The sequence below is a fragment of the Quercus suber genome, unplaced genomic scaffold, assembly GCF_002906115.3.
Source record: "Quercus suber isolate HL8 unplaced genomic scaffold, Cork oak 2.0 scaffold_208, whole genome shotgun sequence".
NCBI lineage: Eukaryota > Viridiplantae > Streptophyta > Magnoliopsida > Fagales > Fagaceae > Quercus > Quercus suber.
The window spans coordinates 676,377-693,220 of NW_027069666.1; the positions used below are offsets into that span (position 1 = coordinate 676,377).

General features: G+C 34.0%; 1 protein-coding gene and 1 long non-coding RNA gene across 2 annotated transcripts; one reads left to right on the forward strand and one right to left on the reverse strand.

Moving 5' to 3' along the window:
- Positions 1–5,099: 5,099 nt before the first annotated feature.
- LOC136070077 (uncharacterized) lies at positions 5,100–7,025 on the reverse strand. The gene is made up of 2 exons (XR_010631325.1): positions 6,806–7,025; positions 5,100–5,740 (listed from the first exon to the last, which is right to left on the reverse strand). It is a non-coding gene; the product is annotated as an uncharacterized LOC136070077 (long non-coding RNA).
- A 4,278-nt stretch (positions 7,026–11,303) lies between these two features.
- Positions 11,304–16,054, forward strand: LOC111994909 (uncharacterized). The gene is made up of 10 exons (XM_024026829.2): positions 11,304–11,426; positions 12,317–13,306; positions 13,992–14,076; positions 14,184–14,279; positions 14,388–14,540; positions 14,753–14,860; positions 14,992–15,111; positions 15,265–15,390; positions 15,496–15,579; positions 15,680–16,054. Exons 2-10 carry the CDS (start codon positions 12,336–12,338, stop codon positions 15,803–15,805), a joined length of 1,869 nt encoding a protein of 622 aa, XP_023882597.2. The 5' UTR covers positions 11,304–11,426; positions 12,317–12,335; the 3' UTR covers positions 15,806–16,054.
- Positions 16,055–16,844: the final 790 nt, after the last annotated feature.

Below are 16,844 nucleotides of genomic sequence, written 5' to 3' on the forward strand. Positions count from 1 at the left end.
CCTCACCGATGATTTTCATTTTCATTTTAATTTAATTTGATTTATTTATTTTTGTTGTTGATTTATTGTGAAAACGCTGAATTTCAAGAATATTATGATAAATCTCAATTTGAAGAATTTGACTGAAAAATACGTTATTGTCTCTCCTTTGGCTTTGGAGCAGTTTTAGCTGGACTGGATTGGATTGGATTGGATGGAGCAGGTTAGTCCGTCACCAGATATAATTTTCTGTTTTTTTTTTTTCATTATTTGTAGTTCTTTAGATTGTAATTTTGTTTGTGAATGCTGAATCTTTACTATTTGGTTGCCGAGAAACCGGGGGAAATCAAATAAACTTTGGTTGACAAATTTTTTTCCTATTTTGGTTTCTATATTGAATTTGTAATAGAAGTGTTAAAAAAGATCGAAGCTTTATTCTTTTTTGAGTTTGAATTGGTTTGTGGGTTTGATGATTTTTTTTTTTTTTTTTTGGGTTTTGTTTTTGCGCTGTGTTCTGAAGTTTATTGCATTGGGGATAACAATGCTCTTGGTTAAGCTTATTGGGCTTTGTTCTGAAGTTTATTGCACTTTGTATCTTGCATATATGTTAAGCTTATTTGCAATTGGATATTAATTTATACAACCATTTGAAAATCTCAGCATGCCATATATATTATTGCTAATTTTACTTCAAGATAGCTTGGGAATGAGTTAGTTTAGACCCCATCTTCCTTATTTTGCATTATGCACATAATCACAAACTCAATTAACCTAGTTGTCAATTACACAACCCCAATGTGTACTTAAACGCCACATGTCACATCAATTACATGTTTTTGGTTATTTAGGAAGTGGCTCATTTTCTTGAAACCTTGTTTTATTTAGGAAGCTTGTTTTTCATCAATTACATCTGTTGCATCTCCACATTGATGTTGTTGCATTGGAATTTATTCTAAAAAAATCTCATTTATTTCTCTCTTTCTTCCATTATTTTTCATGGCAAAAAAGTGACGATAGAGTGGCTGTCATGGGCTACATCGTACGGCTGGACACCACCATACCCTTCCGGACTTAGCCCATCACAACCGGCTTCCGTTAGAGCCAAAAACGATCAAACGTCCCAGACGTTTTCAGATTCGGAGATAGAGATCGGCGCTATTCCGGCGAAAGGTACCCATCAATTATCTGTGTTCATTCTTCCCCTTTTGGTCCTTTGGTCCTTTGTTGTGAAAATTTTCTTGTTCTTCATGTTAATGAGTCTGGTAATTGAAGTTTTGGTCTTGTTTTGCTATCTAAAAAAAAGTATTCTTAATATTGCAATGACAACAAGTATATCAAATCTAGGTATGCTTTGAGCATAGTCGGAGGTATTCTTGGACAATGCTGAAGAAAATGATTAGAGAGAGCAAAGAAAAAAATGAGATTGTGAGGAACATGGAAATATAAGAGTGCTTAGGTTTAATTGTTATATTTCAATACAAAAGTTTCACAGTTGGCCTCAATTTGCAAGTTATAAAATTAATCCCTTAATTTTATTGATTAGTTGTTACTTTGAAGTTAAAATTCAATTTATCCCTTAATTTTACTTCCATTATCAAATTAATCCTTAAGATTTAACTATAATCAATTTTGTTCCCCACTTTTGTCAAAATGAGCTAATTTGATCCTTTTGCTCAAACATTCTAACAAATGAAGTCATTTAATCATTTTTTTTAAAGTTAAAAATAAATATGCCAAATTTTCTATTAGATGATATTATTTGGCTGTATGCACTCTTGCATTCCTTCGGATCCAATTGTGATACATAACCGCATGCCAAATATAGTAGTTGTTAACTGGTCAATGGAGAAAATCATATACCCTCAGTTTCTAATTCTGGTTCTTTAGTCCAAAGTTCAATGAATTTCACCTATAACAAGGAAAAGACTGAATCACGTATGCCATTGTCGTGAGAGTATTGGCACGAACTAAGTTCTACATTAATTTTAACTTGTCCTCAATTAAACAATTTTTTTTTTTTGGAAGAAGAAATTAAAAAATTGACAAGAGGCCAAGTCCGTACCCTTATCTTCCCAAAAACTCCTACTGTTTTTTTTTTTTTTTAAACACATATTAAGGGATGAATCTATTTCCTTGCTGGCTAAATGTGGCCTCATTGTCATTTATTAAAAAAAGATCAATTGGCTGGATGTAAAAAAGGGGCAAGATCCGAGCACTTGTCCTTATGGTTGTTGACAAGTGCATGGATCCAGGTCCAAAGTGAGGTTAGAGGATTTTTTTTTTTTTAGCTAAATAAAAAAGAGGTTTTTAATATAGACTTATTTATCTTATATCACATGACGTAAAGGTAATACCACATACACCATAGATTAATTTTAATTATACTTGATTTGACGACAATAGAATTTGTACTTTAGTACAAAAATGTACTTACCCTTGTATTGTTTTTGTTTTATTTTTATTTTATCTTGGACGTTTTTAGGGTGCTTGTATGACTTTCACTTATAAGTTCTTTTTCTTCTTGTTGTACTCTCATTCTTCAAATTACTTAAAGAACTTGCTGAAAAAGTATATAGGAGTATGGTTTTGTCATGATATATGGTGTGGGAATTGTCCTCTAAAGGATTTTTACCCTAAGTTCGCATGCTCAGTTGACAAAAAATGCATTAATTATTTCACTCTTGGATAGCCTGTTGGATAGGGAGGGTTGGAGTTGGGAGTGTGAGATTCCCAATGGTTTTCATGATTGGGAATGGAGCCTGTGAATTCTTTCCTATATCTTTTATACTTAAATACCCCTAGGGGGGAGGGGTGTGACAAATGAGATGAAGATTGGAAGGGAGTGATGCTTTTGATGTTTACTATTAATATGAGGCTATCCAAGGTGCCACTACTAATTCTTTTCCTTGGAAAAGTATTTGGTGTGTTAAGGCCCCAAAGAGGGTTTTACCAATAATTAATTAAAATTAACAAACAAAACAAAACAGAAAGGCCCCAAAAAGGGTCTCATTCTTTGATAGGATANCTCTCTCTCTCTCTCTCTCTCTCTCTCTCTCTCTCTCTCTCATGGCCAGCTCATGTTGAGATTTGGGTGTGGATTTTTTCAACCTAGAGGGTGTAGAGTTTTGGGGGCTTTGAGTGATGATCGGGATTTTAATTGGGTAGTTGTCAATAAAATAAATCATTCTAAGCTAAGATGTCATTTAACAATCACTTAAGTAACAGACTTGAATGGAAGAACTCAAATCAAAACACTATTAGGTTAGCAACAAAAATTCAATTGTTTAAACATGAGAACAAAATCAAAATGACCCTAAACTTAAAGGTTACAATTTGCAGTTGGCCTTCTTATTGTTTTGCTTGGATTTTCTAGGCATTTTAAAATGTGATATTTGTATAGATCTAGTTTGATTTTTTTGATAATCAGATCTAGTTTGATTATGGCTTCTATACTAGTTTCTTTTCTTTTCTTTTGTTGGGCCCAAGTATATATATTATATTGATCTAATTGAAAATGTGTGTATATAACTATATATATATATATATATATGGCTTGTAGATCTAATTGAAATGCAAACAAAACCAATATGTTAGGTTGGATGCAAAATTTCACCCCAACCCTGCTAAATTAAACCGATCTTAACCCTAATTTATGTCCATTCATTAAAATTAAATGAATTTAACTTTGATCGTGCATCTATGCCTATTCATATCTTGTAAGATTTTTTTTTTTTTTAAATGTTTATACTGTATTTCAGGTTATTAAATTGTTAGTTCTAGAACAAACCAAAGGACTTTTTAGGTATATATTTCTTTGAGAGAGAAAGAGAGTCCTTCACAGCTTTACCATGAGTTCTTAACCCTTTTATATGTTGTATATATAGGTATATACAAGAATAGGTTGTAATAATGATGGTTGAGTTTGGAGAATATGATTTCATAAAGCAAAAATTCAATTTCTGGAATTTTTTAGAAATTTCTGGTGACTATTGAGAAAGATTGAAGAGGTTTCAATCTTTGTTAACCGCTTTATGAAAAAGTAACTAACTCTCCACACATGCCTTTTCATGAAACATAACGAGTTTCAATCTTTGTTAACCGTTTTATGAAAAAGTAACTAACTCTCCATACATGCATTTTCATGAAATAGGCTTATGTTCACTTAAATAAATAACTAACTCTCTATACGTGCCTTTTTATAAAACATAACCCTATGGGTATAAATAAAGGCTTATTTTCTCTTGAAAAATGAACTTCAAAAAAAAATCAAAAGTTGGAGAGAAACACAAGAAATCCTGTGGTTATTCTCCAAAATTGCTATTTGTAGAACCCAACATCTTGGTCGTATCCTGGAGACAAATTTGCGATAACCCTTTAGCAACAAAAATGTGGAGGGCAAATATTGTCTAAGGAAAATAATATAGTGCCTCCAAGTTATCTTTTTTTTTTTTTTTTATCTTTTCTATTTATCTTGTTCTTTTATTATTACTTTATGTAATATTCCCAATGTTATAGGGCTTTTCAGGCCCCTTTGTAGTTCTCTCACTGCCCTTGGTGGCGTTTCTCTTCATCTCTACATTAATGGGTATCACACCAGGCTAGATCCATTAAAGCCCTTGGAGGGAGTTTCTAGCCCAAATTTGACTCAACCTATTGGATATTTGGATCTTTACATGGGTTTTCCTCCTATTCGGCTCAAGCCCCATTATCTTCTTGGTGGGGTGGGATTTCTCTTCTAGATTTGGTTTTGCTGTGTCTTTTGAGTGGGTCGGATTGTAGTGTTCTTGGAAAGCATAAAAATGTCCATCAGCTCGTATTGGTTTTCTCATAGGAATGTTTGCAAAGATAGTATGGGTTTTTTTCAAAAGATTTTGGATTGGTCTTGGTTATAATTTTTCTCATAGTCTAGTTCCTGTTCCTCCCAACATAGACTCTGGTATTTTTCTTCGTTTTTTCTTGTAATTATTTCTTAATTAGCAATAAAATTCTGCCACTTTCTCTTAAAAATTAGTTCCAAGGAAAGACAACATTTTAAGTTTTAACTGTCAGAAATTATCACACCATGCAACAAGTAGATTATTTTAAATAAACTTGTACTTCACTAAAAGTAGAACAAAAAGTAGAAGACAAACCAATCTCCATTGATAAAAATACAGAAACAAAACAAACAAAAACAGAAACAAAAACTTAAATAAAATATATTTGGGAGATATAAACACCTCATAAATATCTATTTGCTTTGCTCATTCCTCAATATAAATCAAATTCCACACAAACGTCTGCAGAAAGGAGTGGCCTGTTGATCTCTTCACTACACGCCTCAACTAACAAATCGTACCCAACAATTTTTTTAGTGACGTTTAACATGTTTAGAGTTCAGTTTCTTTTGAAGATCGCCTATCATTTTGTCCTGCGTAATGATTTGAAAATCCCTTTTGCTCAATTCTTGCTTCAACCTTTCAATCTCTTTCAGATGATCACAACAGTGATCTGAATCTGCCACCTCCCCTTTGCTCAGCTCTTGCTTCAATCCTTCTCTCTCTTCCGAGTGATCACAACACTGATTTGCAGAGTCCTCTTCAGTCTTTTGATTGGTCTTCAGTTTCTTGGATGCACCTGAGATCTCCTCATCTTGGAAAGCTCTCTTGGATGATATTTGGCCATGGGAATCATCATTTGCCATTTTTCGGACATAAAAACTAACTAATATACCTGTGGTGAGCTTATGTTTGACAAGTTTCTGTGGCCGTCCCCACGAATCCTAACATAGTACAGGATAACAAGACATGTTTTACCAGACAGTCAGCCATGTATCCAAAAAATAGGCTTCTCTCTCTAGCATAAATGCACAAGCATGAAATCCTTAAAGAGTGCATTAATTTGGGATCTTATGGCAGGGAACTAAAAATGCTGTAAGTGCCTAAATAGACAATGAATTGCCTCTTCATGATAATAATCTTATCATTTTATGTAACGAGAATAAACGTTAAATCTTACTATAACAGAAAATCAAGTTCTCAAAGTTTTAAACAGGAGCAGATGGACTACGAAGTCACTGTCTGTTCAAGGGACTCAGGAGTGTTAACTTAGGAAGGAGTATTAGAGCAGTATGGGATTTTTTTTTTCAGGATATATCGCAGTGGGGGAAGGCATATATAGGAGTATGGTTTTGTCATGATATATGGTGTGGGAATTGTCCTCTAAAGGATTTTTACCCTAAGTTCGCATGAAGCAGCTTAAGAGTTTTTACGTGTGATAATCTTATCAAGAGAGGTTTCTTGTCAGCTGGTTGGTGTTGCATGTGTTGGTGCGATGGAGAGACAATGGATCATTTGTTGATCCATTGTGATGTTGCATATGTTTTATGAAGCAGAGTCTTTCGAACTTTTGGGATTGGGTAGTTACCAAGGAGGGTCGAAGATCTTTTATTTGAGCGGAGGAATTGGTTTGGGAAGCATTCATCATAGATTTGGAACCTTGACCTGTTATGTGTGATGTAGCGGTTGTGGACAGAGTGAAATATTTGCATTTTTGAAGATATAGAAAGATCAAAGGCTCTATGGGAGTCAACGTTGTTCTGTGGTCTCGGGTGTGGGGTCTTACAAATAGCAATTCCCTTTTAGAGTTCAAAGAATCTTTAGACTTCTGTGCATAATTCAATTGTTATCATTTCAGTTTACTTTGTGTTCATCATTGCGAGCATGAAGTAATCTATTTTTTCAATAAAATCCCATTACTTATCATTTATAAAAAATAAAATAAAAACATATGATAGGGATGCCAGGCAGGTAAACTATAGTAAGTTGAAAAAGATCACAGTATATACCTTTTCTTGGCTGCCTTTGACTTTTTCATATGCTTGATGTGCCTCTTGTGAATTCTTAAAGATGAGAAACAGTTGAAGACTTATCTTCTTGCATCTTTTTAGATGGCTGCCAGAAAAGCATACACCACATTAGAACCTTACAAGTAGAAGGGGGGAGAGTGGATACACAAACATGGCCAAGGAGTGGAGTGGGGTAGATCCTAGTTACGAACTTACCAAACATCCCTTAAACTCTTGGAATAATCGGTAATTTACCACGGTATTAGATTTAAAAACCATATAATCAAATGTGTTGGCCCCATTTATTAAGGGGGAGATGGGTTCACACGTGAGGGTTAGGATAATCGGTAATCAAAATATAACCATGTTTTGTAACACAAAAATTTCAAAGGCTGAAATTATGAAGGGATGTCCAATGTTTACTCCAGTATCAAACTAGTGGCCCTGTTATAGACTGAAATGATATTTTGAATTCTGATTAAAACTAAATTACTACTAACCTCTTTAAAGTGGCATCCAAGTCAAACTCTTCTTTATAGTTGAAAGCCTCGTCAAACTTGAATTTATTCTTCAGCAAATCAACCTTGAAACAGAAAAGGATAAAATAGAAAACCAAAAGAAAACCGAAAACTGTTGGTTAGTGAGGCTGCCCATTCTGGTCAGGCTTGCCAACTCCAAAATAAGATTTAAAATTGCCAAGTGAGCAATCAGCAAGAGAGATCAATATCTTTTATGGGTTGTGGAAATGGACAAGGGTGACTTATGACCTGAACACTTTTTCTTTGGCATGGTGACTTACCATATTTAAACAGAGTGTGCCGGACAGGTATGTTAATATTGTTAAACATATAAATTTATACTTGTTACAATGTCTGTTTGCATGCTTAAAAATCATCAACAGCAAAACAATTTTCAAATTAATAACCATATATACTTACTATAAAAAAAAAAAATTACAATTTAATAGTTCTGTGCTTATCTTAGGTAAAGAAAATAGAATTTCTACAAGAAAAATGAGTTTTAGAGTTGACTAAACAAAAGTGTCCTGATTACTTTTGTTAAACATGCCAAGAGTTTTTTTTTCCTTATGTTTTATTTTTAATTTTTGGCTGCATGCGGACATGGGGAATTATGTATGAAAAATTCTTACTACTGACAGTTAAAAAGAATTTGTCCCGTTTGATTATAATGTATAAATAGGTACTAAGGCTTAGAAAATTTTGTATATAATGTCCCACTTGCAACTTGCTACAAGAATCCATAGTAATTAAGCTTTCTTTTGGATATAAAACTAACCACTTGATTATAATGTATAAAGAAGTACTAAGGATTATAAAATTTTGTATTCTTGTTTTAATTGTACTAAGAATTTTGAAAGCTATTGTGGGTAGCCTACTTCAAATAATAGGATTTTACAAGATTATCTCATGAAGGGAGATCAAGCAAGAAAAAGGTGTGTATCACTAGTCACATATAGCACCCATTTTCTCATAATATCAATATTTAATTATTATACCAGAGAAACGGGTTGTGTTAAAGTGGATCATTTTGTGTCAATATGAATAAATAACTATGTCTAATAGTGTCAGTTGTGGGTTGACCCGAACTTTTAAGGCTATATCATAATCCTCAAAAATCCATGTTAGGTTCATTTCATGTTCACAGGTTGTGTCAAAAATTGCCATCCCTAGGTGAGTGGTAAGATTGAATAGAACATGCAATTATGTAATTGATGGTTAGCTAAAGTTATTAGAAGGTATGCCATTATTTAATTATGTAAAAGAAGTGATGCATCCTCACCAAACCGGGCTTCAAGTTGTCAATGGATTCCATGTCATCATTTTCTGTAATGGACTTCTTCATAAGGTTCCGGATGTCGGGATCACATGACAGGTAGAGATTCTTCACCACAATCCCATTTCAACCTTCTGGGACCTTCAATCTTATGGTACCATTGGTACTCATGTACATGTCTGATTCTTTAGGGAAACCAGACACGTAGTCCTTTAGGATCACTTGCTTGTTTCTCACTTGCTCATCATCACCATCATTTGCCATTGCTAACAAATTAAGCTCCTACTACTACTATCTCTTAAGAGTTAAATATAGAGAGAGAAAACTATGAGATAATTAGACAAGATTGGTTTGAAATCAAATCAATGTGTGGTTGGTTTAACGCAACAACATTTGGGGTTGTTTTATAGTAGGAAAAAATTAGTGATGTCAAGGACTGAAGGATAAGGAAAAGTTTTTATTTTTTAGTGATGTGTGCGAATGCGTCAGACAATATTGCATTCACACTCTTTTGTAGTATGTTTACATTGTCAATCTCTATCAACTTTGGCCAAAGAATAGTCATTAAATGAGTACCTTCTAGTTTCTACGATTATACATTTTTCAAACTTATTGACAACGTTTATTGGTGGTTTATATGCTTAAATTTCCATGGCTTGGTGGGAAGGTGTTGGTCAAACTCGTCTTCTTATTGCTCCTGCTAATTAGTTCCTTCCTTCACCACTGGATTCTGTGGCCTCGTATTTTGTTTACTAATTGTTCTAAATATATTCAAAAGTAAATATAGAAATTTTATGTGCTTTGTTTTTTTTTTTTTTTTTTTTTTTTTTGTTTACATTCGCCTAAAGTCCCTTAATACATTGAGTTGAACCTGTTGTCCTGGTTCCAAAATTCAAAGCCACCCTACTTGGTAGCACATGGCTGAAGCCTAAAGGTCTCAATAAGGCAATAAGCACCTTTGAATGAATATTTGGGTCAATACCATTATCCATATTACAGTGGTGAGCTTTTGCCAAATGGAACACTTGCAACCATAGGCCAGTTGATGCATTAAATCCAGTTTATAGAAAAATATTAATACATGAAAATGTTGATGTTTAATATAAATAATAAAAAATGGAACTAAAAATATTATTTTTAATAATTTCATTGCTAGATTAGTTATTATTATAACGGTTCACTAAAATAAACAAATAATTATACTATTTATAAAAAGTGTTGAATTTTAGTTAAGTTAAAATATTTTTGTATTAATGAAATAACGTAGAGTAGAGGGGTTCATTACACATTACCCAAAAAAAATAAAAAAACAATTATATATATAAAGTGCTAGATTTTTATTCAATCTATGTCATGAAAAATTCAATACAAGCAACATTAGAAATACTAAAGCAGTTATATATACACTAAACAACAAACTAGAGAGTGAGGAGACCCTTACCTGACATGAAGATGTGCAAATGTACTACTGGGATTGTATGAGAGTGAGAGGGAGAGAGAGACTACAATGATCGGCTTGTATGAGAGTTAAGAGGGGAGTATTGTTCTGCTCTGTAGAATGAGTATGAGAGTTGAGAGAGGAGTAATGTAGAGTGAGAGAATATGAGTTGAGAGAGAAGCAATTTCTGTTGACAAAGAGCTTCAGCCAAGTAAGTGACATAAAAAATTCAGGAGCTTAAGATGTGACCAAGTAAAACTACAAAACCCGTGAAAGCATATCAGGTAGGCCAGCTACAGTTAAAACAAAACGTGAAGCTTAGCCTGTCAGTGACATGACCAGATGGGACTAGAGATGACAGTGTGTCATACAAAACTCGAGTTTTTGAGACTCGAGGTCCACGTAGACGCCACATAGACCTCGAGTCTCAGAAACTCGAGTTCCATGTGGGATGCCACGTGGAACCAGGCCAGGTCAAACTATAAAAACCGAGCCTCAAAGACTCGAGGTATGAGCGCACAACTCGACTTTCTGAGACTCGAGATGCTACTAATCAATATAGTTTCTGAACCGGACCAACTAACTAGATAGTTATAGAAAAAAAAATAGTTACCTATTTCCTCCAGTTTAAACCATGGACTTTGATTATGGGGTTGAATCCTATTGGTAAAATTGTTTTCTCATGGACTTGAGTCAGGGCTTTTTGAATATTGCCAATATATATTGTCTTGGGCTTTGAAAGAATAAAATGTGTGCATTGGGCTCATAATGTCAGTTTTGGGCTTTACCAGGTATTGAAAAAAATAGGACAAGATATGTGGTTTTGGCCTTTTATGGTAATGATTTCTATTCTGGCCCAATTTGGTAATGAGATAGTAAATATTTGTAGACTAAGTTGGTGATGGAATGCTTCATTTATTCATTGTAGCATGTTTTTCCATTTGCACCATGCAATAGTTAATTAATGAATAATGGGTGAGATTGAAAATTAAAAATTCAATTTTAACCTTAAGCTAGAAATTTTTTTTCAACTGTTTAACTTTTTACATTTTTTACTTTTTTACCTTTCAAACTTTTTTACGTCACAACTCAATAAAATACTGGCGGGATCAGGCAGATTACTACTTACTAAAGTCCACCAATTTTTAGGACCTGTCTAATATATGTATTTAAATAATAGTTTTCTGTTTTTTTTTTGAAAATAGGTATGGATGAAAAACGTGTAATATTGTTTAAATGGATATGTGTTTAAACATTCATAACAAACGGCACTTTCTTGTGACAGTTCAACTAAGGAATAAAGCTATTTATAGCAAAAAGAACGATATATATTCAAAATTTTGGTGTTTCTTCATTTCTTGGGTTTCTCAGAGTTCCGAGAAAAGACAGGTATTTGCTTTCTCTTCTCCGATTCCTTCAAATTTTATTGATTCGTGGATTCAATGATCACAAATGTTGTGGTTTGAATAGGATTTATTTTTTTCTGCTTCTATTTTGTGAATAGTTTTGATAAATCTGTTCCCTATTTCTTGTAATTGCCAATTCCTGATCTTTCACTTTTAGGGCTTCAAATTCTAGTTCAGTTCAGGGTTTTTTATTTTTATTTTTATTTTTTTTATTTTTTATTTTTTATTTTTTTTTACGTGCATGGTTATCTAGGAAATCACAGTTGTTAAAATGGGTTCTGTATGAATTTTTTTAGCATTGATTCTAGGTGAATTTGATTCTATTTTTCAAATGCGTGCTTTAAAAATATACTATTCTTATTCTCTTTTTATTTTTGATATTTTCTTTTTTATTTTTTTATTTTTTTAAAAAGTTTTATTTGAATATGATTAGTGATATTAATTTTATAATATTCTTGATTGCTTGAAAACCATTAGGCATCAATTCTCATAAAAATGGGTGAAAGAGCAGAAATTGAAATATTAGAATGCATAGCACTCTTCATTTTCTATGTGTAATTGTATTTAGCATTATTTAACAGCGTTTTTTTTTTTCTAAGACCCAAAACCATGCAAATTAGAGTATCTAAAATTTAAAGTTGTTTTCTCATTTTGTTAAGAGCCATGTAGCTCAATTGGCACCTCCCCCATTGTAACGATTGAATTATCAAATAAAGTTGTTTTACTTTTCCCCTACATTTGTCTTGGAAACTATGCGAATTGTGGGGGGCGTGGGAGGTTCTATTTTAGATTTAAGTGCTGATAAATTTTTTTTTTTGGGTAATAAATTCCTGGGTTTTTTAATATTGAATATTCTGCTGGATTTGATTGCAGGGTACATCTGTAATAAAAGATGTTAGAGCAGTTACTAATTTTTACTCGAGGAGGATTAATCCTCTGGACGTGTAAAGAGTTTGGCAATGCTCTTAAGGGATCACCAATCAACACCTTGATCCAATCTTGCCTTTTAGAAGAACGATCTGGTGCAGCATCGTACAATTATGAAGGCCCCCAAGCTGCCGCTTACACACTCAAATGGACCTTCCATAATGATCTTGGCCTTGTATTTGTCGCTGTGTATCAGCGAATCCTTCATCTATTGTATGTGGACGAACTGCTTGCAATGGTGAAGCATGAGTTTTCAGAGATTTATGATCCAAAACGGACGGCTTACAGTGACTTTGACGAAACTTTTAGGCAACTGAGAAAGGAGGCTGAGGCTCGGGCTGAGGAATTGAAGAAATCAAAGCAGATGAGCAAGCCTTTAAGTAATAGTAAGAAGCAAGGACAGGTGCAAAAGAGTGGGTTCGAAGGAGGAAGTAAGAAAAAGAGTGAAGGTGCTTTGGCCAATGATGGTGGGGATGGTGATAGAAGGAAAGGTAGTAAACTAGCGAATGGTCACTCCAATGGCCATCATGTTGATATTGTAGAATCTAAGGTAAATGGTGCAGATAACGGTATAGAAAATATGAGCTCCGATGCTGGGGCGTTTGATGTAAATAAGCTTCTGAAGCTTAGAGCTAAAGGTGGGAAGAAAACAGATACTGTTGTTAGCAAGGGCTCCAAGATACAGCCAAAAAAAAAGATAACAAAGAAGAATAGAGTTTGGAATGATTCACCCCCTCCAGAAAAATTGGATTTTACGGATTCTGTGGGTGAGAATGGGAATCATATAGATGTTGTTGTAGCTGATCATGGTGAAAGTATGATGGACAAGGAGGAGATCTTCAGTGGTGAAAGTGAGGATGAAGAAGATGAGGAAGTGGAGAAAGACAGCAAGCCTGAAACTAAGAAGAAGGGGTGGTTTTCATCAATGTTCCAAAGGTAAGTTTAATTGATCTCAGTCTAAGGTTTTTGTTTTATTCATTAATGACAATTTAGTTTATTTGTGTAATTTGCTTTTTTAAACGTTGGCTCACTAATTAAGTTGGTGTGTATTTAATTTTATTTTTTTAAACTTCTGCTCACTATTTTGGTTCTTAGTTTCCTTGCCATATTTAAATGAAGGATGCTGCTTGGTTTTTATTTTTTATTGCGATTTAAACAGTTGAACAATAATTTAGATGACACAAACTTGTGTTATCAATGGTCCACCTGTGTTGCACTGGTTAACATTTTTATGTTGAAATCTACTTATTTTTTGATTTGTCCATATGATGATATATTTTTCTTTGAATTATTGAAGGAGTTCATTTATTGTTTCTACTTATTTATTTAATTTTTCAAATATTGGAGTTTACAAGTGTTCTTCCTTTAGGTTGAACTTATTGATGGATAAATTTTCCAATCTATTGTTGTATTCTGTGATAACCTAAGGATCAACTGAACTTCAGGTCTTCAGCATATAAATGGCTTTATTATTGCAAATATTCCAACCTGCTGGGTGTGTGCGTAACTTACCAATAAAAACAATTATTGCAACTATAGTGTTGCCATTTCCACTGCTTTGAAATCTTTATTAAGATCATCAGATATTTTTATAATCACTTATTCACTTTCCTGTTCTCAGTATTGCGGGCAAAGCGAATTTGGAGAAGTCAGACCTGGAACCAGCTTTGAAAGCTCTCAAGGATAGGCTCATGACCAAGAATGTGGTATGTTTCTCCTGCTGCTGCAGTGATGTGCTTATGTTTCATCTCTTTTATTGGTACTTCTCAAACACCCTGAAGCTAATGGGAGTCCCATGCTGTTACAATGATAGGCTGAGGAGATAGCTGAGAAGCTCTGTGAATCAGTGGCAGCAAGTCTTGAGGGGAAAAAGTTGGCTTCATTCACAAGGGTATCTTCAACAGTGCAGGTTTGTGAATCATCACTTTTTCCCTCCAATATTTAATCTAAACTAATTATTTCTCATTATTTCACTTCTTTATAAGAATAATGCCGTGGAGTGAAACAATGACTGCAGGCAGCAATGGAAGAAGCTCTTGTTCGTATTCTAACTCCTCGCCGGTCAATTGACATCCTGAGGGATGTGCATGCTGCCAAGGAACAAGGGAAGCCGTATGTTGTTGTTTTTGTTGGTGTGAATGGAGTTGGGAAATCTACCAATCTAGCCAAGGTAAGCCACGTTTTTTCCCCAATTTGAATGAAGTTTGGAATTTTATTAATCTAGTAAAGGTTAGGCTTAACCCCTAGTTCTTTATAGTAAAGGATGCACGTGTGTGTGGGTGTCATGTATTCATCTTAAGTATTTATATATAGGTCCTGTGGACACTGATTAAATTGCATGGATTTTGATGAGATGGTTTCTTTCAAACATCACTTTTCCAGGTTGCCTACTGGCTTCTGCAGCATAATGTCAGTGTCATGATGGCTGCTTGTGACACATTCCGATCAGGAGCTGTTGAGCAGTTGCGGACTCATGCACGAAGACTCCAGGTATAACATTCAATCTGGCTTATGGTTACCATAGTCTGTCTTATTTACTTTGAGATGATTAATGTTCACTCAATAAAATGCATTATAAATTGGATGGTGGTTACTGACTTGTTATATTTTCCTCTTGGAAGATTCCTATATTTGAGAAGGGCTATGAGAAAGATCCTGCTGTTGTAGCAAGGGAAGCAATCCAGGAGGCAACACGAAATGGTTCTGATGTGGTTCTTGTTGATACTGCTGGTCGAATGCAGGTATCATGCTTAGCTGGTATTATATCATAAAGTTTTACTATTGTATATGCTACATGTGTTATTTTAATTATGTGATAAGTAAGGTTTTAAGGTTTCTTACCTGATTGATCTTTTGCCTTTGTGTTTGTCCGATACATTTTCGATGCTTTTCAGGATAATGAACCATTAATGAGAGCACTCTCAAAGCTTATTAACCTTAACAATCCTGATCTGGTCTTGTTTGTTGGAGAGGCCCTGGTTGGAAATGATGCCGTTGATCAACTTTCAAAGTTCAATCAGGTTTGATTTTTATACTAGGATTGTCATCAATTGTTGTCTGGCTTGTGTTCTGTTTTATCATTATATATCAGAAGTGAGTTATTTGAGCTACACTTGTGCTTGCAGAAATTAGCTGACCTTTCAGCTACACCTAGTTCCAGATTGATAGATGGGATCTTACTCACTAAGTTTGATACCATTGATGATAAGGTAGACACTCATCAAACTTCTTGGAGTTCTAAAATTCTTTGTTTGATTATTTTATCCAGTCCACTAGTTACATCTGGTGTATAAATTGTTCATGGTGCAGGTGGGAGCTGCACTTTCAATGGTCTACATTTCTGGGGCACCGGTCATGTTTGTTGGCTGTGGACAGTCATATACAGACCTTAAGAAACTCAATGTCAAATCAATTGTTAGGACCCTCCTTAAATGAGAATGTGTGCTGGTTTCATCCTTCATTGCTGTGCTGTTTGTCTGACAGTTATGGACATGTATGTTGCTGCTGAATCTGTGTGTAATCCCTTATGACCCCATGAACTTGTTGGAGGTGAATCAGTCGCTTGTGGCTGCAATTTGTGTTGCAGTTATTTGATTTGTTCCGTTGTGAGTCTCCTTTGTGTGTATGTGCGCGCACACGTGTCTGTCTATTTGTCTCGATGGGAGAGTAACATTTTTTTATTAAGGTTTTGTGCTACATCTAAATATAAATGTTGGGAATAACCTTCATAAAATGTGTTCACTCTTGTTGACTTTTCAAAAAACAGCTTTTTAAACTAACCTTTTTCTTTTCTAAAGTTCAGCCTTTCCACTTTTTCAAAAAGTTAAAAAATAAGTTATATGAAGTATGAACTATCTGTCTGTTTGAGATTCGGTTATTTTGCTGAAAGTACTGTAATTAAGAGGCATGCTTTTGTGTTTTTCTGTGCAGATTCTTATTATTTATCTTTTGATTTTAATATGTAGTTTATTTTATCAGAAAGGTGGGTAAAGCGGCCTTCATTCCTATATGGCTTCATTTGTTTCGGCATAAAACGTTTTCTTCGGCAGAGAATATTTTCATGAAAAATGATCTATTTTCTGTTCTTTGATCGTTACCCTGAAAATAATTTTCTAGTATTTGGTTACATTGAAAATTTCCATATATATGAAGTAGACTATTAAAGGGAACGAAATTAGTGTACATTTGAAGATGCAGAGTGTACGGGAGTCTATTGTTAGAAATTTTTTTTAGCTCTTTATTTGATTGGTCTCATAGATGGGGCTTTGCACATTTTGATTCTATTGCGATGTTTATAGACTTGTATTTTCGTAGATAATCTTTTGTAATTTTTTTTGGCTCCTTCATGTCCTTCGCTTGTGAAGTAGTCTTTTCTCAATAATTTTTATTTTTTATTATTTTTATTTTTATTAAAAAAAATCCATGTCAAAATCAACAAAAATTCACAAAAAGTCCAGAGTCAGTAGTGGTTTTG